Source organism: Cherax quadricarinatus, chromosome 68, assembly GCF_038502225.1.
Source record: "Cherax quadricarinatus isolate ZL_2023a chromosome 68, ASM3850222v1, whole genome shotgun sequence".
NCBI classification, from domain to species: Eukaryota; Metazoa; Arthropoda; class Malacostraca; order Decapoda; family Parastacidae; genus Cherax; species Cherax quadricarinatus.
This window is the reverse complement of record NC_091359.1, coordinates 5,388,460-5,414,342: the sequence shown is the minus strand read 5'-3', so window position 1 is coordinate 5,414,342 and position 25,883 is coordinate 5,388,460. Positions and strand designations below refer to the sequence as shown.

Genomic DNA, 25,883 nt, shown 5'->3' with positions numbered 1-25,883 from the left:
ATCACGCCATGCATACATTGGATATATACCCTCTACGCTAGCCACCCCCTCCCTCTCTCCCACCCTTGCCAGTTTTCTAATTTTGATTCGACTTGGATCCCTTGCATAAATTAAAACCCTCAGCATGTTCTCGCATCTCGTAACATCCCCACCATTCATCCATCGTACCAAATCCCCTCGAATCCAATTCAAACCTGTACCAACCCTCCGACCCTCACGCAAATAACTATGTTTAACGTACATACCTAATATTCTCATGTGCAGATTCATTAACCCCAGTCCACCCCGACTAGTCGGTAAATACACAACATCTCTCACTAACCAATCACAACCTAAACCCCATATATATCTAAATACACGCTTCAATAAACGTTTCTCATGACACTCAACTAACGGATACATACATACCACATGCCACAACTTGCCAAACAAAAGCACATTCGCTACAATTACACGCTGATGCAAAGTTAAGCCTCCTGCACGCAACCCCGCCAATCGACCTAACACCCTATCCACAACCTCACTTGAATTAACCTTCCTCGCTTCCTGAATGTTTCTCATATGAACAATTCCACATACCTTGATGTGATTTACTAAAGGCCAACCCTCCTCCTGACCTATGTCTCCACTAATGCTATCTCCCACATGCATAAGCATTTACTTATCCTTATTGACCATCATCCCCGTTGCTCTCCCAAAAAGTTTTACCAATTCACCTACTTTTCGTAAATCCCGTGATCCCCTATATAAAATCGTGGTGTCATCCACATAGCCTACGATTCCTGCTTTTATCCCCACCCTTCCTCGCATTTCACCCTCATTCACACCCTCCCGTACAGCTCTGAAAAAAAGGGTCCTGAAGTAACGCAAAAAGAATCTGCGATACAGGACACCCCTGCCTTAAACCACATTTCATTCCAATTAAATTCCCTAACCTGCCATTTATCTGTACCCTAAACAGCCTGCTCATACAAAGCCATCGTCCAACTTACTATTTCCTTCCCGAATCCTTTCCACTGCATGAACTTCCATAAAGCCTCACGCTTCACACAATCGTATGCCGTGTGCCAGTCCAAAGCCAGTATTCCCCCTGCATTACCCTTCCCGCTTTCGTCAATGAACCTGCATATAATACCTTGCCCCCACACACATTGATCTTCCGGGTACCCCATATTGCTCTTCATCCAAAACTTTCTCTAATACCCTTTTAATTCTATTACCTAACATTTTCGCAAATATTTTATAATCACCACACATTAATGTTATCGACCTATAATTTTGGACACAATTCCCCGTAGCCTGTTTTGGAATCCTAACCACAACGCCTGTTCTTTGTTGTTCCCCGAGTCTTCCGCTTGTTTTCATTTCGTTAAATAATACCACTAGAAAGTCGCGTAGGCATTCCCAGTTTTCCTTACAGAAATCACAAGGGATACCATCGATCCCCAGTGATTTCGCAGCACTCCTCCTCCTCACTTATGCTTCCATTCAAATTCATTCGATCCTTATTCTCTAAATCACAACATACCCATTCAACCATTTTTTCTAGCACCTCCTTAGAGATCCCCACATTCTCATATTGCGATTCGTACCATTTATCCACATAGCAACTCATTCCCTCAGTTGTCGTAATGTACTGTCCCCTGCTATAAGCCCCCATTTGCTCGTGCACTTCCAAGCTCGTTAATTCTGTCGCCCTTCGGCGTTTGCCCTGCTCCCGCAGGACAACCGCCGAAGGGCGATCTCCCCATAATACCTCCTGTATGCCACTATCCGCGCCACATCAAAATTACGATTATGGATATCCCCTATCATGTGCTTTAAGTTTTCAATTTCCGCCACCGGGTACACCCCCGTACCATTCACATAAGTCCTGCAGTTGGTTTTCCAGATAAGACAAAGTTCCATGTTGTATTTTTCGTTCCTCTACCCCACTCCTCTGATAGAAGTCTCTCACCTTCCTCTTGCCAATCGTGTCCCACCACTCAATAATATCACTCCCTACCCTATGGTTATCCCACCATTCCTTCCATATACTCGCAAAAGATTCCCTCACGCTCCTTTTACGCATTAACCCAACATTCATTTTCCAGAAACCCCTGTACCGCCTCGGTAATCCCTCCCAATCCACGTCCACCATGACTCCTCTATGGTCAGAGAAACACACATTTAGAGCACAAACGGTTCGAACCATGATTCCCCTAGAAACATATATGCGGTCCAATCGTGCTGCATACTCCCTCCTAATAAACGTATGCACACTCCTCCCTACCTCATCCCCCCCACATCAGAGACATTCACACCCCGCAGTAAGTCCCCTAAAACCCCCGAAAAAAAAACCCTTCCCCTAGGTTTGACATCCTTGCGGCGATCAAGACAATTCCAATCTCCCCCAGTGATCGTGACGGCTGGCAGCGATCTTAAATGATACACCAAAACATCCCTAAAAAAAAGTTTTTTATTCGCATATCACTTTCCGCTGGTCCATAGACAGATGAATCCCACCTGCACCCCACCCCATGCCCCAACCACCCGCACCACCCTCCCCTCCTCCCCAACCTCATAGGTGTGTAAAGAAAATGAGCTGGCCTCTTTTATTAACACTGCCACACCTCCTTTCAATCTGCTAGAACAGCCCATGTACACTACATATTCAGGAATTATCAATTCCCCGGGAGATTTGTGATTGTGTTCCTGTAAAAACACAACGTCAGGAACATGTTTCCTCAAAAATGCCACCAGACAGTTAAGCTTGTCTGATTTCAAACCATTAACGTTTAGAGTAATACACCTGAAGGTTTCATTGATGGTTTACCCTTAGATATCCTAACACACTTAACACCTTTGCGATTCTCTCCACTTCTTCCCCCACGACCTCCTATGCCTTCCTCTCTTATCTTGCTGAACATTTTTGGATCCGCCCGCTCCTCTACGGGTCTCATTGTGCCATGTCTTTTTCCCCGATCTTTGTCCGGGAGTTAGTACGTCGTCACTATGTTGTCACTGCAGCCCTTTTGCGACAGCCACGATCGATGATCATGTCAACTTCGGATCTATCATCCCTGTGTACCTCCACAGTCACAACCTGGTGTTCTACAGTTGGCTTTGTGACGCCTCCCTCTCCCTCTTGTACACGGACATCCTCCAGCCCACCCTGGAGTCCATCAGCTGTTGAAGCTTCCAACAAAACGTTTAAGGGTAGAGTCCCTGATTTTGCCAACTCTTTTATTTTTCAACCAATTTTTTTTATTTTTGGTGTACATTTAGAGGTTCATATGTAGAAGAATGTGACAAAGTTTCAGTATGATTGGCCAACAAACAACAGAGAAAAAAAATATTTCAGTGACTTCATATATGGCAGCAAAGTATGACAAAATGGCACTTCGAGTGGCACTTCCGACAATCCCAACCGTTAGAATACATCTGACACTAATTTTGGATGCACATGTTTCATCTAATATATCTTATTATCATGGAAAAAAAAAATACATTTGATAGACTTTTTTGCATTCACCAAAATATCTGCCTTTTACCTCCCACAAAATCAAAAATATTTGATATATTCCAAAAAAAGAAACATCAGATTTTCAAACACACCTTGTTTTATATTGTCAGTGAAAATCATTTCAATACAATCATTAATAATGGTGTACTTTAGCGAAATATGTGAAAAAGTTACTTCCGAGATATAGGCCTAGAAAACGTCGGCAGGCCTACCGTCTCAAAAAAAATTTTTTTTGCTCGGAAATCGGGTTTTTTTTGGTGTACAGTGGACCCCCGCATAGCGAACTTAATCCGTGCAAGAGGGCTGGTCGTTATGCGAAATGTTCGCTATGCGAATTAATTTTCCCCATAAGAAATAATGGAAATAAAATTAATCCGTGCAAGACACCCAAAAGTATGAAAAAAAAATTTTTTTACCACAAAAAAATGTTAATTTTAGTACACACAAACTGAAAAAGGCATGCACAATTACATGACACTTACTTTTATTGAAGATCTGGTGATGATTGATGGGATGGGAGGAGGGGAGAGAGTGTTAGTGTTTAGAAGGGGAATCCCCTTCCATTAACACTTGGAGGCAAGTCCTTTTCCGGGGTTACTTCCCTTCTTCTTTTAATGCCACTAGGACCAGCTTCAGAGTCACTGGACTTCTTTCTGTCCATAGAGCTCTGTACCTCCCGTTCCTTTACGATTTGTCTAAAATGGGCCATAACATTGTCATTGAAATAGTCACCAGCACGCCTTGCAACAGCTGTGTCAGGGTGATTTTCATCCATAAAGGTTTGCAGTTCAACCCACTGTGCACACATTTCCTTAATTTTTGAAGTAGGCACAATGGATTCCACAACTGGCATAGGCTTCTCAGGGTTAGCCCCAAACCCTACAAAATCTTTCTTAATTTCCATACTAATTCTCACCCTTTTTACCACAGGGTTGGCACTAGAAGCTTTCTTGAGGCCCATGGTCACTTATTTTCAACAAACAGAACCGAAAACACTGTAATAATACGAAATATTCCGAGTGTATGCTTGAATGTTACCGCGGAGGCTAGCTGGTAAACAATGGGACAGGCGGCACATGTGAGGCTGGCCGAGGCCGCACATTAGACGCGTCTCGGACGAAGTTCGCTGAGCGGGTTTTTGTCTACTATGCGGGGCAAAATTTTAGCGATCAAAGCGTTCGCTATGCGGAATGTTCGCTATGCAAGGCGTTCGCTATGCGGGGGTCCACTGTATTTCTTAGTAAACTGAAGTTCTAGTGCAGTTATCCTCTTCAAAACACCGTTTTCTATCACTCACAGACCAAACAATAGAACAAGGAGACCAGGAGTAACACATTTATATCGAAATATTGCTGGTGGACTCTCGCTATATTATGGCCTATTTTATTCAGTCTAGAGTATATAACATGTTTGTTTGTTATTTATAGTGTTTATTATATCATATTAGATCAATTCTGATAGATAAATAAGCCGTATAGTTGATATATAAGCTGATATAAACGTAATAATGAAGTGATTTCACCTGGCACCATCTGGAGGGGGAGTACTGCCGAGTGTTCTCAGATGGCTCCCTATTGGCTGGCACTCTACTGATAAGCTCCACCTACTCTTATATGATGCCAAATAATCAATTATTATATTAGAAAGAATAATGCAAAGAAAAAGCAATAAAAAACAAGGAAAAAATTCCAAAAAATACATGGGTTGAGAACAGACGCGCTACCTACATCGTCGTTACCATACCTGATATAAATGACTATAATTTCTTGTAGAAACGTCTTAGAACATTGATTCTTGTACCATTGTGTTGCCAAAGAGTTAAGCTATTTTTTGGTATATATAACTCAATTTCCATAATTTTTCGATTTTTGGTTGAGCGCTCGCGGAAAATTGCCCACATGCTCCCTTAAAGCCCCTCAAATGGATGCCTCCATGTCATCCTGGGCGGGTGCGTGTGCATCCTCCAGCGTTGCCGACACCACGCCTACGTCCTCCACACCCGGTAGTTACGCAGGCAGGTGACTCCTCTGTCTCCCCCTCTACCTCCTCACTCCACAGTTTCCCACGCTGTGTAGCCCCAGCGTATGACTGCGGTACTGCTGTCACCTCCGTCCTCGTCGCGACCTCTGGTCTTCCATGCCTCATCGGACATTGTGCTGCAATGTGGTCATACACCCCACAGAGTCTACACGTGCTCCTTTGACCTGAATATGTCGCATACACTTGCGTTCTGAAGTCCTCCATTACCACATACGACGGTATCGGGTGCTTAAGGGACATTTTCAAAGAAAACGACCCTTCCTGCATGCTAACAAGGGGGCCGTCACGCCAGTGTCCCAACGCCGCCAGATCCACGGTGCCGTAACGGTCAAAAACGTTCCTTAAATCGCTTTCGTCCGCTTCAAAGGGTACGTTGCGCACCTTCACCCATGTGTAAACACGGGAGACATCTCGAAGGCGGACGGTAACACCAGGGTTAACGGTCTTTATCACATCCTGGTATTTAGCAACCATATTCTCATAGGTGCAGCCTTGTCTGAATTTGACGAATAACCTCGTATTGCCATTTAATGCTACACCGTAAAGGTCTTCATTGGCAATTCCATACGTATCTCTCAGGATCGCTGTCAGCAGAATGAGTATTCTGACTATTAAATAAGCCAGTCACTAAATCAAGGCAGTGTTGACGCGCCTGTGTCCTTCCGCCATTGCGAGTAGACTGGTGAAAACTGCACAGAGACTAGACAAATCAGGAGCTACTGCGCAGCCTGTCCGCACAGCCCAAGAGCAATACGAACAATGTTATAACCCGAAGGTTTCCAAAATTAATAATTTGAAATCCAAGTTATGCTTTTAAATTGATATACGTATATGTATTTTTTTTTTTTTTTCAACAAACTGGTCATATCCCACCAAGGCAGTATGGCCCAAAAAGAAAAACGAAAGTTTCTCTTTTCAAGTTTAGTAATTTATACAGAAGGGGTTACTAACCCCTTGCTCCCGGCATTTTAGTCGCCTCTTGCAACACTCATGGCTTACGGAGGAAGAATTCTGTTCCACTTCCCCATGGAGACGAGGAAATAAACAAGAACAAGAACTAGAAAGAAAATAGAAGAAAACCCAGAGGGGTGTGTGTATATGCTTGTACATGTATGTGTAGTGTGACCTAAGTGTAAGTAGAAGTAGCAAGACATACCTGAAATCTTGCATGTTTGAGACAGACAAAAGACACCAGCAATCCTAAAATCATGTAAAACAATTACAGGCTTTCGTTTTACACTCACATGGCAGGAAGGTAGTACCTTCCTGGGCAGTTGCTATCTACCAACCTGCTACCTAGGATATGGAGCATTATTTTATAAAATATTTTCTGCATTTCACTGCATAACATAAGGTCGGACTGGGAATGGCTGCCACCACTCATCACATAATGGCATATTTTATTCATTCTAGAGTATATATCGTGTTTGTGTTATTTGTATTGTTTCAGATCATTTGTAAGTTGATATTAGCATTATATTGAAGTATTTTGTCCTGCCTCCCAAGAGCAGAAATTCCACTGGAATGGATTAATGGCATTTCAATTAATTTAAATGAAAATTGATTTAATATACGAGCAAATTGAGTTACGAACTAAGTCACAGAACAGATTAAACTCGTCAGTCAAGGTTTCACTGTATGCCTTTTCTGAAACTGCAGATTCGGCACCCTCAGTCTATCCTTGTAAGAAAGATTTCTGATACATGACCAACTTCATCCTTCTGTTTTCCAGTTCATGTGTCCATTCTGTAAAAGATCAAAACGTTCAGATTACCATGGATGTGTAAAATTGAAGTATAATCTGAGGGCTATATGCAAATAACCCACACTTGAGGAGGTGGCGCTAATAATGTGGTCCGACTTGGACCAATTAGTTACACAGGAGGCTTGTTATTTAGGCTTTTTGATATTAAGCCTAAATTGTTTTTTAGCTTTATTGCAACCCAGGGATATAGTAAGTGCATTTCTAGGAAGGCAAATTTTTGCTAGTATAACCCAGGGCAATGTGTGGTGTGAATATAATGCAGAGAATTCGTAGTTTGGAAGTTAGGAGGAGGTGCGGGATTACCAAAACTGTTGTCCAGAGGGCTGAGGAAGGGTTGTTGAGGTGGTTCGGACATGTAGAGAGAATGGAGCGAAACAGAATGACTTCAAGAGTATATCAGTCTGTAGTGGAAGGAAGGCGGGGTAGGGGTCGGCCTAGGAAGGGTTGGAGGGAGGGGGTAAAGGAGGTTTTGTGTGCGAGGGGCTTGGACTTCCAGCAGGCATGCGTGAGCGTGTTTGATAGGAGTGAATGGAGACAAATGGTTTTTAATACTTGACGTGCTGTTGGAGTGTGAGCAAAGTAACATTTATGAAGGGATTCAGGGAAACCGGCAGGCCGGACTTGAGTCCTGGAGATGGGAAGTACAGTGCCTGCACTCTGAAGGAGGGGTGTTAATGTTGCAGTTTAAAAACTGTAGTGTAGAGCACCCTTCTGGCAAGACAGTGATGGAGTGAATGATGGTGAAAGTTTTTCTTTTTCGGGCCACCCTGCCTTGGTGGGAATCGGCCAGTGTGATAATAAAAAAAAAAAAAAAAAATAACCCAGTAGTCCTTAAGGTTGCACGTGGGCAATTTTCTGCACGCGCTCAACCAAAAATAAAAAAATTATGGAAATTGATTTATATATACCGAAAAATAGCTTAACTCTTTGGCAACACAATGGTACAAGAATCTATGTTCTAAGACGTTTCTACAATAAATTAGTCATTTATATTAGGAGGCCTGGTCTCAGACCGGGCCGCGGGGGCGTTGACCCCCGGAACACTCTCCAGGTAAACTCCAGGTAATGGTAACGGCGATGTAGGTAGCGCGTCTGTTCTCAACCCATGTATTTTTTTGGAATTTTTTCCTTGTTTTTTATTGCTTTTTCTTTGCATTATTCTTTCTAATATAATACAGTGGACCCCCGCATAACGATCACCTCCGAATGCGACCAATTATGTAAATGTATTTATGTAAGTGCATTTGTACGTGTATGTTTGGGGGTCTGAAATGGACTAATCTACTTCACAATATTTCTTATGGGAACAAATTCGGTCAGTACTGGCACCTGAACATACTTCTGGAGTGAAAAAATATCGTTAACCGGGGGTCCACTGTAATTGATTATTTGGCATCATATAAGAGTAGGTGGAGCTTATCAGTAGAGTGCCAGCCAATCGGGAGCCATCTGAGAACACTCGGCAGTACTCCCCCTCCAGATGGTGCCAGGTGAAATCACTTCATTATTACGTTTATATCAGCTTATATATCAACTATACGGCTTATTTGTCTATCAGAATTGATCTAATATGATATAATACACACTATAAATAACAAACAAACATGTTATATACTCTAGACTGATTAAAATAGGCCATAATATGGCGAGAGTCCACCAGCAATATTTCGATGTAAATGAGTTACTCCTAGTCTACTTGTTGTATTGTTTGGTCTGTGAGTGATAGAAAACGGTATTTTGAAGAGGATAACTGCACTAGAACATCAGTTTACTTTGAAAACCACTGAAACAAATGCGATTTTCGCGAAAAAAAAAATTTTTTGGAGACGGCGGGCCGGCCGGCGTTCCAGGCCTATATCTCGGAAGTAACTTTTTCACTTATTTCGCTAAAGTACACCATTATTAATGATTGTATTGAAATGATTTTCACTGACAATATAAAACAGTGTTTAAATATGTGCTGATTCTTTTTTTGGAATATATCAAATATTTTTGATTTTGTGGGAGGTAAAGGGCAGATATTTTGGTGAATGCCAAAAAGTCTATCAAATGTATTTTTTTTCCATGATAATAAGATATATTAGATGAAACATGTGCATCCAAAATTAGTGTCAGATGTATTCTAACGGTTGGGATTGTCGGAAGTGCCACTCGAAGTGCCATTTTGTCATGCCTTGCTGCCATATATTACCTGGAGAGAGTTTCGGGGGTCAACGCCCCCGCGGCCCGGTCTGTGACCAGGCGGCCTGGTGGATCAGCGCCTGATCAACCAGGCTGTTGCTGCTGGCTGCACGCAAACCAACGTACGAGCCACAGCCCGGCTGATCTGGAACTGACTTTAGGTGCTTGTCCAGTGCCAGCTTGAAGACTGCCAGGGGTCTGTTGGTAATCCCCCTTGTGTGCTGGGAGGCAGTTGAACAGTCTCGGGCCCCTGACACTTATTGTATGGTCTCTTAACATGCTAGTGACACCCCTGCTTTTCATTGGGGGGATGGTGCATCGTCTGCCAAGTCTTTTGCTTTCGTAGTGAGTGATTTTCGTGTGCAAGTTCGGTACTAGTCCCTCTAGGATTTTCCAGGTGTATATAATCATGTATCTCTCCCTCCCTCATTAAATATTTTTTTTCTGTTTGTTGGCCAATCATACTGAAACTTTGTCACATTCTTCTACATATGAACCTCTAAATGTACACCAAAAATAAAAAAAATTGGTTGAAAAATAAGAGTTGGCCGAAACATGGAGTCACACCCTTAATGTGCATACCATTTAGGGTTCTCAACCCATCAGTCAGCTACTATATTCTGTATAATTCTTTCTTTCAACAAACTGGCCGTATCCCACCAAGGCAGTATGGCCCAAAAAGAAAAACGAAAGTTTCTCTTTTCAAGTTTAGTAATTTATACAGAAGGGGTTACTAACCCCTTGCTCCCGGCATTTTAGTCGCCTCTTGCAACACTCATGGCTTACGGAGGAAGAATTCTGTTCCACTTCCCCATGGAGACGAGGAAATAAACAAGAACAAGAACTAGAAAGAAAATAGAAGAAAACCCAGAGGGGCATGTGTATATGTATGCTTGTACATGTATGTGTAGTGTGACCTAAGTGTAAGTAGAAGTAGCAAGACATACCTGAAATCTTGCATGTTTGAGACAGAAAAAAGGACACCAGCAATCCTACCATCATGTAAAACAATTACAGGCTTTAGTTTTGCACTCACTTGGCAGGACAGTAGTACCTCCCTGGGTGGTTGCTGTCTACCAACCTACTACCTGCATTCTGTATAATTATTGGAATTTATTGACAAAAACTGAAAATTCTCCAAATTACATATTAGAACAAAATATTCTGAAGGTTTAGCTCAGTCTAATGCTTTTTAATTATTTCAGGTAAAGGGGAAAGGAAAGGGAAAATTTAAGAAGGTAGCAGCAGCTCCCTTGGTTATTAAAAAAGTGGTAGTCCCCAAGAAGGTTGTCAATCCCCTCTTTGAGAAGAGGCCTAGGAACTTTGGTATTGGTAAGTAATATTGCATTTTGGAAGTTTCTTGTGGATAAAATACAGTAAGCCCCGTACATAGTTATGTGGAAGTTGTATCGTAGTAATAAAAAGGACATCATGAATTCTTCCTTAAATAATGGTGTACTTGATAGCTTATTTCCCTAGTTGATCAATTTTTGCCAAACCAGTGTTTCCATGTCCTTTTAATTTAATTTATCCAGCTATATCCATTATTTAGTTCTGTTAGATATTTTCAGTACTGTCACTATATTCCTGTTTTGTATTTATAAAATTATATAATAACCTTCATTCTATAAGTTGAGTGAAAATTTAGTGCCTTCAACCCATTGTTAGGAAAGGCCGGAGAAATTTCATTATGTTCTGCCTTTTAAACTATTTAATTGCCAAAATACTTAAATTTGGTACAACTGAATAAAGGTAAATCTAATGTATTCCAAACTTACCTTTAGGAAGCGTTGAAAGATATGGTATTGAGCATGGGTTAGGAGACTCCTAAAATGGGCATGAAAGTTGAAAAGTGCATGATTTTCCACATATAGGAATTTCTGGATGCAGGAGAGTTTGGTTGAAAGTCAAAATGTATGTTTCTCTGTAGTTTCAGGTTTTTGTGGAAACTAATGTGCATCAGACAGACCTTGCTTGTATGCAATTTTTAAACTTGGAATTTTTAATTGCTTAGCTGTTGCACAAATAGTTGTTGCACGACTAAATTGCTTGAAGGTTGACTGGCCGTAGTTGCATAGGTACCCATTCCAAGGTTAATTTTTTTTCTTAGCTCTTAAAGTTAGTTAACCCTTTCAGGGTCCAAGGCCAAAATTGGAAGGGGTGCCTCAGTGTCCAAGAAATTTTGAAAAAAAAAAAAAAATATTTTTTATTGCAGAATTAAAGATAATATTTTTGTGAAGGTAATAAAATGAAAAAAAAAAAAATTCTGATCAGTACTTACCGAGATAGATACAGTGGCTGGAAGTTGACCCAAAGCGACCGGGTGGCGGCAACATCAGTGACTTCCGCAAAATCGCATTTTTTTTATTTTACGTTTTTTATACTTTTTCTTCTTTCTAGTAACATTTGTGACCTGTGAGACCAATATAATGTATATTGTATAAGTGTACACTTATTGTATTCAACACAATAACTGTACTAATTTGTTTATCATTATATTGCTTACAAAACTTGTAAACAAGTTTATTGTAAACAAAATGATGAAAATATTAGGGCGGTTATTGTTGAATACAACGGTACCATATGGTACAATGGTGCCATAGGGTACAGTGGTACCATATAGTACAATTGTACATATGGTACAATGACACATGATACAATGGTACCATATCGTACAATGGCACATAATACAATGGTACCATATGGTAGAATATGGTACAGTGGCACTATCTGGTACAATGGTACCATGATACAATAGTACCATATGGTGCAATGGTACATTATGGTACTATATGGTACATTATACCATACAATACAATACCATATGGTTCATTGTACCATATGGTACTGTTGTATTCAACACTATAACACTAATATTTTCATCATTATTTTGTTTACAATTGTTTACAACAAAAATATGCAAAAATGTTGTATATTAATGTTCTCTTATATTACAAATATACAGGAACTCTACATGTTCCTTGAGGTGGATGACAAAGCGAAACTGCGGAGTCAGTAGAAAGGGAGTCTGTAGCTAGCTCGCTCAGTCTTGGCTGGTCTCTCCTGCCACCAACACCTATTGACCATTTGGTACACAGTATCATATGGTATAGGGTATCATGTAGTATAGGATAACATATGGTGCAGGGTACTATACGGTACAGGACACCGTATGGTACAGTTACAGGGATCCCTATGGAAATAAGTCACCCTGACTTTTTTGGGTTATCCTAGGATTTTATACATATGCTGCTATGTATGATAATCTATGTAATTGTATTTCTGTACACCTGAATAAACTTACTCAAGTGCATGTGGCATCATAAGTAAGTTTATTTAGGTATACACAAATAGTTACATAGAATATCATACTTTGCAGCATATGTTTGGAGAACCTAGGATAACCCAAAAAAGTCACTTATTTCCTTTAGGGACCCTGTATCATATGGTGCAATGTACTATGTGGTGCAGTGTACTATGTGGTGCAATGTACTATGTGGTGCAATGTACTATGTGGTGCAATGTACTATGTGGTGCAATGTACTATGTGGTGCAATGTACTATGTGGTGCAATGTACTATGTGGTGCAATGTACTATATGGTGCAATGTACTATATGGTGCAATGTACTATATGGTGCAATGTACTATATGGTACATTGTACCATATGAAACCATTATACCATATGGCACTATGGTACCATATGGTTCAAAACCAAAAAATTCCTCTTCAGCTCCACTTCCATCAGTCTTAGAGCTGTAAGTTGTTAAGAGGAGAGTAAGAATTCACCCAGAGAGTGAGTAGGGAGTGAGAGCTTCCTTGCCGCCAGGCATGGTGAGCAAAGCTACTTTGCCGGCGTTCCCACAATGGCATGCGGGCGTCCAGATATTTTTCTATAGTGTGCACACTGACCACCCAGACCCATTCTCTCAGATGTAGGCCTACCAGCCTTCTCGCGCTAAATTTGACGCCGCTAGAATTTTGGCGTAGATCTACGGTTTGGACCCTGAACATAAAGCCGTACATCTACGGGACGGACCCTGAAAGAGTTAATATTCCGGCTAATATCTCCATAATTGATGAGTAATAACTTCCATGGTATTACCTGTAGATAGTATTATAGTACAAAACTGCTGGAGTAGTGTATTATTCACAAAAGATTGTAAATACAGTTATCCCTTGAACTAAGTTTTGAACTGTGCGGATCCACTTAACCCTTAAATGGTCCAAACGTATATGTACGCTTTTTCAACATCTGAAAGTATGTACAAAAAATGTAGAATTTTTTTTTTTTACATTTGAAAACGTGTAAAAAAAAAACTTGCCTACATTTTTTTTACATTTGAAAACGTAAAAAAAGTAGATCTACTTTTGTAGCACTACGAATTTGAATGCCGATTTGTTTGGACCGTTTAAGGGTTAAACGTGGATTTTTTTTTTAAATGAATTTTTATATGCGACTTAAATTTCTTATAGAAAGTTAAATGTCATGAATGCATAAAATTTACTTTGATACTAGTCTCATTTGCTACCATAAATTATACACAAATCTGTTATGCAGTAAGATCACAGTAGATATATCACAATATGCAGAACAACTACTGTGAAAAGAATAGTGAACTTCCAAGTGCTTTTGTGATTTCTCATTAATATTATCAAGGAACTGTAAAAATAAAAGATAAACGGAAAGGCACATAGAGATTGCATGTTGCGGTCAGCTTGCAACACCTGACCTTTTTATGGTGTAAGAAGGTATTTGAGGACCAGTCAAATTGAGCTTATGTTCTACCTTGGCTTTAACCTTTTTCAGGGTCACAACCCCTGCTCTCAGACTTGCTCTGAGTCGCAAAATTTAAAAAAAAAAAAAACTTATGAAATGGTAGAGAATCTTTTTCTGAAGGTAATAACACAAAAAGTACAAAATTTGGTGGAAAACTGGCAAAATTTCACTTTCATGAATTTTGCTGTCAGTGATAGTGGTACCTCGAGTTACGAACTTAATTCATTCTAGAAGACTGTAGGAGTGCTGATACCGAACAAATTTGTTCCCATACCGAGTAACGTAAGTTAGGTTAGTCCGTTTCAGACACCCAAAAGTATTTGCAAAAGCACTTACAAAAATACACTTACATAATTGCTCGAGTTGGGAGCTGTTTGAAACTCGAGGTACCACTGTATTTACACATCAATGATTTTCTCCACTTTGAGTCTAATTTTAGGCCAATGACATTGTTCTAGTTGACCAAATCCTTAGTTATTTTCCTAGTACGTATGTCAACATTTTATAAATTGAGCACAAGAAATCACCCAGTCACCCATTTCAACTACCCAATAGTGATCACAAATTGGTAATTTGGCCAATTTCATACTGGCATTCCTGGCACTAAAATAACATTGCCTCTGTTCATTAGTTTAGTTTCAAGGCTTTACACATCAGTTCCATTTTAATTTTTTATTTACACAAAAATAGAATATTTACTGTTATGCAGTATTGTAATAATTGTATAAATATCGCTCCATTCATGGGTGCACATTAGACCCACCAGTTGACATGTATTGGACATGTGACTTAATTTGTTGCCGCGACTTTGAGTCCTAAAATCAATCGAATGATCTATTTCTGTAATTTGTCTTCCATTCTGTCAAATGAGACCAAGAATACAACAATAAAAACTATAGGAGGATACACCACAAAGTTGTTGTTTTAAATAAAAAATGGTCTGGTTTTTCCCATTATGCACTGCTTGCTGTAGGATTTTTATATAGTGCATACTTGCTGCATAGACCCTTTCCCTTGTACCTAGACCCTCATTTACCATTCATGGCTTAGCTGAGCTCATCATGTAGAATGAGACCACCCGGGTGCTTCAAAGCTGTAGTACAGCGGGACCCACCCCTAAAGGGTAAATTAAGCATTTTCTCCCATTTGGTGGCTGTCCTTATTTGGGGGAAGGGGGAATGATTGTTGTAGGGTATTTGATGTATTTGGAAAGTGCCTTTTATTGTTATAGCAGAGCATATAAAGTAAAGCAGTGGTAGAAATAGGCAACATCGTATAAAAAAAAAAAACACCCCTTTGTCTTGTTGTACATATATTTTTATAACCTTATCTGAATGTAGGAGACTTTAAATAAGTGTAGTGGGCACTTCCATATAGGTTACAGGCCCAGTGTTGGGGGGGGGATGTTTTTGGTGCCTATATTATATTTAATCAATTTCACTTCATTAGTATTTTACCCTTCCATTTAGAATTAATACTGTACTAATGTACGGTATTTCAGTCCAAGGGTTAGATTGAGAGGATCTCCCCACACATCCTTCATGTCATGTGATGGATGAGATAGAATGATCAAACAGTTATCAAAAAAAAGAGATGTAATCTGTAATTTACTAATGTAATACTGTAACTAAGTGTATATTTATCTCCAGGTGGTGACATACAACCCAAGCGTGATTTGAGTCGCTTTGTGAGATGGCCCAAGTACATACGTCTGCAGCGTCAGAGGGCAGTTCTTCAACAGCGTTTAAAGATACCCCCTCCTATCCATCAGTTCAAGCAGACTCTTGACCGTCAGAAAGGTATTAATCACCTAACTGAAATGATCCTTAGGCTCATTAAGAGCGGTGCAGGATTGAAGAGATGTTCATTTGAATCATGAACTTTCCTGGTTCTTTGAACCAGTTATCTTCAAGTGAAGGTAATGTTGGGCATAAGTATTCAAACACTTCAATCTCTTACTCAGAATGTGATGTTCAGCATTGTTTGTGATGAATAGTATTTGCTAACAGAGGCTAATACTGAGAAAGCATTACCACCTAATATATCAAACTGATGGGAAGATGGAGGGAATATTTTGAGGAATTGTTAAATGTTGATGAAGATAGGGAAGCTGTGATTTCGTGTATAGGACAAGGAGGAATAACGTCTTGTAGGAGTGAGGAAGAGCCAGTTGTGAGTGTGGGGGAAGTTCGTGAGGCAGTAGGTAAAATGAAAGGGGGTAAGGCAGCCGGGATTGATGGGATAAAGATAGAAATGTTAAAAGCAGGTGGGGATATAGTTTTGGAGTGGTTGGTGCAATTATTTAACCCTTTGAGGGTCGACAGGCCCTCTCTGAAACTCGTTCTCAGGGTCGGCCAAATTTCAAAAAAAAAAAAAATTATTTTTTCTTGTGAAAAAATAGTTTTTTTTTTTTTTCTAAACATTATAGGATAAACAAAAAAAATTTACCATCAATACTTACGGAGATATGGATGCATGAAGTTTGCAGAAAATGAGCCGCGTATGGCAACAGCGGCGACTGCCGCTCACCCGGTAAACTTTAGTTTACTTGTATTTGAAGGTTTGTTGTTTTTTTCACTATTTTATTTTTTCACATAACTTATGTGGCCTATGAGACCAAAGTAAGGTGCAATGTACATATATACACTCGTTGTATACAACACAATAAGCACACAAACATAATTATCAATATATTGTTTACAAAACTTGTTTACAAAAACAAACAATACAAAACATTGTTTATTATTATTGTTCTATAATATATATACCAATATACAGTCACTGAACATATTCCTATTAGTTCTGCAGCTTGTGGAACTCTGAAACATGGTGTCATACACAATGGTGTTTTATCTTTCTCCCTCATTCTATCTCTTTCAATCTGTCTCTCTCTTTCTATCTGTCTGTCTATCTCTGTCTCACAGGTACACATAAATACAAGTATACATAGTATAAATTACCTAGGATAACCCAAGAAACCCAGACAAAGTGCTATACTCTGCTTGAAGATGTGAGTAAAAGTGATGACACAGTCTTGTGGCTCTCTGAGACAGAGCTAGACGGATAGACAGGGAGCTTGACAGACAGGCAAATAGACACAGAAATGTTAGTATACCAGCAAAAACAAAGGGAGGGAGATGTTTATCTCATCTTTTGGTATCAGCTCTACCCTCATTTACCCTCATCAAACATCAGCACTTATCAGATGTTATCTCCCCTTATCTTGTTACTGTCATGGGTGAACATTTATTATTACATATTATTATTATTATTATTACCTATTATTATTATTATGTATTATTATTATTATGTATTATTGTTATCATTACGTATTCTTCTTCTTCCTCCTCTTCTTCCTCCTCCTCCTCTTCTTCCTCCTCCTCCTCTTCTTCCTCCTCCTCCTCCTCCTCCTCCTCCTCCTCCTCTTCTTCCTCCTCTGCCTCCTCCTCCTCTTGCCTCCTCCTCCTCTTGCCTCCTCCTCTGCCTCCTCCTCCTCCTCCATTCTTGGAACAAGTTTGAAGAGCTTGTAGTTCATAATCACTATCACTATCATCACCAATGCTCACATCTGAGTCTGGGATTTTGGAAAATAGGAGTTTCCTCTTTGATTCTGGTACAACTGAACGTGAACAAGATGGCCCAGCACCAGAGGTGGAAGGCTGTGGGTTGTCTGGGTTTTCCTCACTATTACCCATATTATGGTCATTAGTTTCGGTCAAAACCTCACCAGAACCTTGAAACTCAACTTCACTGTCACTTCCATCTGTATTAGAACTGTCACTGGGGAACAAAAGTGTCCCAATTCGCCGAGGAGTGAGGAACTTCTTACCACAGGGCACGGTGGAAATTGTGTACTATGATGGCATTCCCACAATGCACCACTGGGTCCCAGATTTTTTTCCTACTGCGCACACCCACCACACAGACCCATTCTTTCACATCTAGGCTTATCAGCCTTTTCCTGTGAGATTTGAGGCCGCTAGAATTTATGCGTACTAGTACGACAAAAACCCCTACGCGTAAGACGTACTAGTACGACCAAAACCCTCAAAGGGTTAATAAATGTATGGAAGAGGGTAAGGTACCTAGGGATTGGCAGAGAGCATGCATAGTTCCTTTGTATAAAGGCAAAGGGGATAAAAGAGTGCAAAAATTATAGGGGGATAAGTCTGCTGAGTATACCTGGTAAAGTGTATGGTAGTTGTTATTGAAAGAATTAAGAGTAAGACGGAGAATAGGATAGCAGATGAACAAGGAGGCTTTAGGAAAGGTAGGGGGTGTGTGGACCAGGTGTTTACAGTGAAACATATAAGTGAACAGTATTTAGATAAGGCTAAAGAGGTCTTTGTGGCATTTATGGATTTGGAAAAGGCATATGACAGGGTGGATAGGGGGGCAATGTGGCAGATGTTGCAAGTGTATGGTGTAGGAGGTAGGTTACTAAAAGCAGTGAAGAGTTTTTACGAGGATAGTGAGGCTCAAGTTAGAGTATGTAGGAAAGGGAAATTATTTCCCAGTAAAAGTAGGCCTTAGACAAGGATGTGTGATGTCACCGTGGTTGTTTAATATATTTATAGATGGGGTTGTAAGAGAAGTAAATGCGAGGGTCTTGGCAAGAGGCGTGGAGTTAAAAGATAAAGAATCACACACAAAGTGGGAGTTGTCACAGCTGCTCTTTGCTGATGACACTGTGCTCTTGGGAGATTCTGAAGAGAAGTTGCAGAGATTGGTGGATGAATTTGGTAGGGTGTGCAAAAGAAGAAAATTAAAGGTGAATACAGGAAAGAGTAAGGTTATGAGGATAACAAAAAGATTAGGTGATGAAAGATTGAATATCAGATTGGAGGGAGAGAGTATGGAGGAGGTGAATGCATTCAGATATTTGGGAGTGGACGTGTCAGCGGATGGGTCTATGAAGGATGAGGTGAATCATAGAATTGATGAGGGGAAAAGGGTTAGTGGTGCACTTAGGAGTCTGTGGAGACAAAGAACTTTGTCCTTGGAGGCAAAGAGGGGAATGTATGAGAGTATAGTTTTACCAACACTCTTATATGGGTGTGAACCATGGGTGATGAATGTTGCAGCGAGGAGAAGGCTGGAGGCAGTGGAGATGTCATGTCTGAGAGCAATGTGTGGTGTGAATATAATGCAGAGAATTCATAGTTTGGAAGTTAGGAGGAGGTGCGGGATTACCAAAACTGTTGTCCAGAGGGCTGAGGAAGGGTTGTTGAGGTGGTTCGGACATGTAGAGAGAATGGAGCGAAACAGAATGAATTAGTGTATCAGTCTGTAGTGGAAGGAAGGCGGGGTAGGGGTCGGCCTAGGAAAGGTTGGAGGGAGGGGGTAAAGGAGGTTTTGTGTGTGAGGGGCTTGGACTTCCAGCAGGCATGCGTGAGCGTGTTTGATAGGAGTGAATAGAGACAAATGGTTTTTAATACTTGACGTGCTGTTAGTGTGAGCAAAGTAACATTTATGAAGGGGTTCAGGGAAACCGGCAGGCCGGACTTGAGTCCTGGAGATGGGAAATACAGTGCCTGCACTCTGAAGGAGGGGTGTTAATGTTGCAGTTTAAAAACTGTAGTGTAAAGCACCCTTCTGGCAAGACAGTGGAGTGAATGATGGTGAAAGTTTTTCTTTTTCGGGCCACCCTGCCTTGGTGGGAATCGGCCAGTGTGATAATAATAATAATAATAATAATAATAAAAAAATATCAAATTGAAGTAAATAATTTGCATATTACATATTGTATGTTGGTGAAATGTTGAGTTTTATTTCATGTTTATTAGCCACTGAGCTGTTTCGTTTGATGGACAAGTATCGTCCTGAGAGCAAAGCTGCTAGGAAGGCAAGGCTGCGCAGGCGTGCTGCTGCAAGAGCAGCTGGCAAGGAGGATGTCCCAACAAAGCGCAAGATATTTGTTCGTCATGGTGTCAACACTGTCACAAAACTGGTTGAGCAGAAAAAGGCTCGCCTGGTTTGCATTGCCAGTGATGTTGAGCCAGTGGAGGTATGGGTTTCATGTGGTAATCAAATATTTTCTTGATTTCCATGATGTCTTTAGAATCGCTTCACCTGATTGTGTGATGTTTAATGATGATAGTACTGATTATATTTTTGAAGTCCTACACTAGGTATATTAAAAATTCAGCATTAAATTTGTGACCTTATTTGTAGATTGTGTTGTTCATGCCTGCTCTGTGCCGCAAGATGGGAGTGCCTTACTGTATTGTAAACAATAAGTCACGGATGGGTGTTGTTGTAAGGAGGAAGAAAACTTCCTGCATTGCAATCACAGATGTAAGTATAAGTAGCCATATTTTAATTTGTAAAGGGATTTTAAATTGAATATTAGGGATGGGATCATACCAAGTTTTTTTGCAGATGCTAGTACTTTCATTTACTTAAAATTATAACTGTTGATTTTCTAAGGCAATGATTATTACTCAGTGGGTAATGTATTAGGTAACCTAGGGAGGTGCTTTAGTTATCTCTGGTTACTAATCATGGGTACCCCTACAAGTCTTAAATTTAAAAAATAATTCCTGAATATAGACATGTTAAGTAATGTATGAAAATAAGAAGCCATTCTCATTTATTTTAAAGATCAAAACATTCAGGCTGTGTAAAGTTCTAAATGTTGGAAAACTTGTAAACTACATTACTGTAATGGAAAATCTCTAATTATAGTTTACAACTTTAACAATCTCTTAAACTGAATTAACTGACTTTAATATTTAGGATTTTAAAATTTATTCTAATGCCAATTTAGGTTTTTAAAATTTATTCTAATGCCTATTTAGGTTTTTAAAATTTATTCTAATGCCTTGCGTTATCGCAAGTTGTCCTTTGGGATGAGTATGTTCCACCAGTGTAGAGCAGTCCTTCATTTTCTACTTGCTAGGATGGCCTAAGATAGTTTTTTTTTTTTCTCCCCCCCCCCCCTCCCAACAAGTCTGCCATCTCCCACCGAGGCAGGGCGACCCAAAAAAGAAAATACTTTCATTATCATTCAACACTTTCACCTCACACACAATCACTGTTTTTGCAGAGGTGCCCAGAATACAACAGTTTAGAAGTATATACATATAAAAAATACACAATATATCCCTCGAAACTGCCAATATCCCAGACCCCTCCTTTAGAGTGCAGGCATTGCACTTCCCATTTCCAGGACTCGAGTCCGGTTATATAAAATAACCGGTTTCCCTGAATCCCTTCACTAAATATTACCCTGCTTACACTCCAACAGCTATTCATTGCCATGTATTTGTTTTAGGTTTGTGGTTATGCTTAATACCTATATTTTAGATCCTCCAAAAATTAGTTACCTGAAATATTTTCAACTATGGTACCATATCTACATGAAAGCAATCATTTCTCCATTCTCATTACTTCTATTCATATTTCTGACTCCCTTGTAGCTCATGTTGGCAATTTGAATGAGTGGATCAGGCTCTTTTGCATCCGTGTTTTTTTTTTATTTTTTTTTTCTTTTCTTTTCTTTTCTTTTCTTTTCTTTTCTTTTCTTTTCTTTTCTTTTCTTTTTTTTGGGGGGGGGGGGGGGTGTCGTATTTTATCCCAAGATGAGTGGTAAAGTTTCTAGTCCTGTTTTAGCTACAGCCTCCAATGCAATTCCCGAAATCTCTGGTAAACATTCTTGTAAATGTTCCCTTGTTTGACTCTGCAGTGTGCCTGAAGCATCCTGCATGGGACCATTACTTTTAAAGTAACCACAGAGTAGCTTCTTGATTTTAAGCCAGTGAGGGTTGCCTGCCATGTTATTTGGGTACCAAAACAGAATTGATGACAGGATTCTCTTCTACTACTATGATAGCAATTTGGAAAAAAAAAGTTAGAAAATTATGTGGCAGGCACTCTAGACCCAGCTCCTGTACTTATGGTTGCCAGCATCAGCATTGCAGACCTAAGTTGCTACAGAAATTGGGCTATATCTTCCCCATATATCTCAAGGGCTTCATCTGGGCCCCATAGTTTCTTCCCAAACTGCCAGTTAATGCTTAGATTTTAATAATAGCAGACTGTGCTTTCCACTTGCCGACTGTCTGCCACTGGGTCTGATGGCATCTATTTTGATGCTTCAATATTTACATCCTATGGCACACAGTTTTATCTCTTTAACCTTGTTTGATCTCAGGTTCTTCCTCTTCAGTAGAAAATTGCTATTAATAAATGTTTGGTGTAGTATTGGGAGGTGCATAATTCTTCGTATTTGTCAATTTCTTTTGTTGGGGCTGATCCCCTATCGACCCCTTAGTCCGTTTGGAAAGCCATTGCTAGCAAATGCATGCTGGTTGTGTGTGTCCATACCCCCCCCCCCCCTTCCATTCTGGAAAAAGCTACCTGGCTTAATGCATTGGCCCAAGCTCATTCTTTAGGCCTTAGAGGCAGTCTTATTTTTCTTTCCCTCCCTTGTGCATTTCTGTCTGGATTAATGTTTACCCCTGACCGTCCAGGCTGAGGGCCTATGTTAGGAACCCCTTCAGAATGCTGTTGACAGTGTTTCCCACTGGGTCACCACTCATGGGTTTAAATTTTATTCCTAAAATGCAGGTGGTCTGACCTTTGAGTTTAGCACTTCCCAACTATAATTCTCCTTCCTTTCATTAATTGAAAAGTAACTGCTATATGTAGTATTTTTAATTTTATGAAACGTTTTAATGATGATTAAATTAATTACTGATTTGTTATGATGCTCCCAAACGAGCTTTTTAATACTGATGAGATTAAATTGTAAGTTACATCCTAATTCTGTTAAAAGTTAACCAATTCCTTCCACTTTCAGGTGGAAGCTAATGATCGCACCAATCTAAACAAGCTTCTTGAGTGTGTGAAGACAAACTACAATGACCGCTATGATGAGATTCGTAAGAACTGGGGTGGTGGAATTCTTGGTGCAAAATCTGCCTCCCGGATCACAAAGCTTGAACGGGCTAAGGCCAGGGAAATTTCCAAAAACCGTTAAAATAAAATAGTATCTGGCGTTTCCTTTTTTTCTCTTAAACCCCCTTTTAAATTAAATGTGAAGTTGCTTGCACCTAATATCAGCTTTCACTTTCTCTTCTCTTCTCTTCATGGAAGCCCCCATCTTTGATGCAGATAAGCTTGTAAACTAACCTCTGACACCCACTTTGACTTAAATTTTACTTGAACAAACCCCTAACTACTATTAAATATTTGCATGGAGTGGGAGTTGTCACAGTTGCTCTTTGCTGATGACACTGTGCTCTTGGGAGATTGAAGAGAAGTTGCAGAGATTTGTGGATGAATTTGGTAGGGTATCCAAAAGAAGAAAAAAGTGAATACAGGAAAGGGTAAGGTTATGAGGATAATTTTAATCAAAAAGAAGCGCTAAGCCACAAGGGGTATACAGCGCTGCAGGGCAGGAGGGAAGCGAGGGCATCAGGTGGCAAAAGGGAGATGGATGAGTAATAGGTTACGGATAACAGCTGGGCAGTGGATGGTGAAAGGGTAAAGGGCAGCAAGAGACTGGACTAGAAGGGCTGAGGGGAATGCGAAAGGTATCAGGGTTTGTGAGAAAATCAGTCAAGAAGTAGATGAGTCAATATTAAGAGGTCCATCAGCAAGAAGGGAAGGTAAAGAGAGAGTAGTATTACGAAGACGACGTTGGAGGTAAATTCTGCGTGCTCGTTGATAGGGCAGTCTAACAGAATGTGGCTGATCGATACTGGAATTTGACACTGCTCACAGAGGAACAGGGTGCCCCCTCTATCAACGAGCACGCAGAATTTACCTCCAACGTAGTCTTCGTTCTACTACTATCTCTACCTTCCCTTCTTGCTGATGGACCCTCCTTTAATCCTGACTCTCTCATTGACTTCTTGACAACGACTGATTTACTCCACAAACTCGGATGATACTTTTCGCACTCCCCTCAACCCTTTCTAGTTCAGTCTCTTGCTGCCCTTTATCCTTTCACCATCCACTACCCCGCTGTCATCCGTAACCTATTACTCATCCATCTCCCTTTTGCCACCTGATGCCCTCTCTTCCTGCCCTGCAGCGCTCTATAGTCCTTGTGGCTTAGCGCTTCTTTTTGATTATAATAATCCATGAGTAAGACGAGTGTGGCAATGCGAAGGCGGGAGAGTGGGGTCTCCCATCCTCGGCACTGATGACAAGACGGCGGCCAGTAACCTATGCTCTGTTTAATAGAATGAAGTTTGTTACCGAGCAGGGTTGACCAACGTTGTTGCCCACGGGTGTGAAGGTGGGTAGCTGTTGCAGCAAAATAGTCCAGAAATGGAACACCTCTGTAGGAAATTGCAGCGCTGTATAGCCCTTGTGGCTTAGCGCTTCTTTTTGATTATAATAATAATAATCTAGGAAATTGGTAGGTCATGTACTGCTGACCGCACAGCAGTGTCTGCCTGTACGTCGACATGACCAGGGACCCAACAAAAAACTATATGTTTGGTAGAGACACGGCGTAGCCAAAGTTGGATACGAAGAACTAGGGGGCGAGAGGTATCAAATTTTCGTACAGCCTGTAGATTATTATAATCAAGGGGGAAGCGCTAAACCCGGAGGATTATACAGGGCCTGGGGGGGGATGTGGAAGGCATTCAGGCTTAATTCGGGGAACTGGAGCACAGATCCAATTCCCTAAATCAAGAGCCCCTCACCAACATCAAGGACAGCCTGTAGAGCACTAAGCGAGTCTGAGACTATCACAAATGATGACAGGCATAGATGCGATACGAATTAATGCTGCAAGAATGGCATACAATTCAGCAGTAAACATGCTAGCCGAAGATAGTAAATGCCCTCTCACGACGCTTTCCGGAAACACTGCTGTGAATCCGACACCGTCTGAAGACTTAGAGCCATCTGTGTACACAGCGATGGCATGAGAATGAGTGGAAGTGATCAAGAAAAAGAGAGCGGGAAGCCACCGTAGGCAGTTGGGCTTTCGAGCAAGGGAGTGAGAAAGAACAGACCCGAACAGCTGGAACTTCCCAGGGGGGGGGGGGGGTAGGGAAAAAGTGAGATGCTACATGAACATATAAAGGTGGCAACTGAAGGGAAGACAAGAGCGAATGTAGGCGAAGAGAAAAGGGGCGGCGAACAAATAAAGAATTTATACTAATATCGGTGACCATTCTATAAATGGAAGGATTGTGGAGATCGTGAGAGCGTACATAGTAGCGAAGAGAATAGGCATCACGGCGATCAGACAAAGATGGAACATTCGCTTCTGCATAGAGGCTCTCAACAGGGGAAGAGCGAAAAGCACCAAGGCATAAACGTAATCCTTGGTGATGGATGGGGTTAAGGCTAGAGAGAGTAGCAGGAGAGGCCGCTGAATAAATCTGGTCACCATAATCGAGTTTCGATAAAACGGGGGCTGAATGTAGGCGAAGCAGAGTTCGACGATCAGCTCCCCAGGAAAGATGAGCAAGGGTTTTAAGAAGGTTTAGCCGGCTGTGACAAGTTGCCTTCAAAGAGGTAATATGAGGTTTCCTGGATAACCTACGGTCAAAGAGAAGGCCTAGAAACCTGACTGTATCACTTTCGGGGATACGAGAGCCATAGAGATACAAAGGATGATCGGAGATGACAGAGCGTCTAGTG

At 40.7% G+C, this 25,883-nt stretch overlaps 1 protein-coding gene and 1 non-coding gene across 2 annotated transcripts in view; both read left to right on the top strand.

The window, feature by feature from the left end:
- The window catches only part of LOC128706187 (large ribosomal subunit protein eL8-like), a 28,826-nt gene extending 5,552 nt beyond the window's left edge, over positions 1-23,274 (top strand). Inside the window, exons 2-6 of the mRNA XM_070099620.1 lie at positions 10,697-10,823; positions 15,920-16,069; positions 20,057-20,277; positions 20,445-20,567; positions 23,074-23,274. Of these exons, the coding sequence (XP_069955721.1) occupies positions 10,697-10,823; positions 15,920-16,069; positions 20,057-20,277; positions 20,445-20,567; positions 23,074-23,253 (801 nt within the window). The 3' untranslated portion in view covers positions 23,254-23,274. The remainder of the gene's footprint in view (positions 1-10,696; positions 10,824-15,919; positions 16,070-20,056; positions 20,278-20,444; positions 20,568-23,073) is intronic.
- Positions 22,944-23,015, top strand: LOC138854775 (small nucleolar RNA SNORD36). Its single transcript, XR_011393945.1, has one exon. It is a non-coding gene; the product is annotated as a small nucleolar RNA SNORD36 (small nucleolar RNA).
- Positions 23,275-25,883: the final 2,609 nt, after the last annotated feature.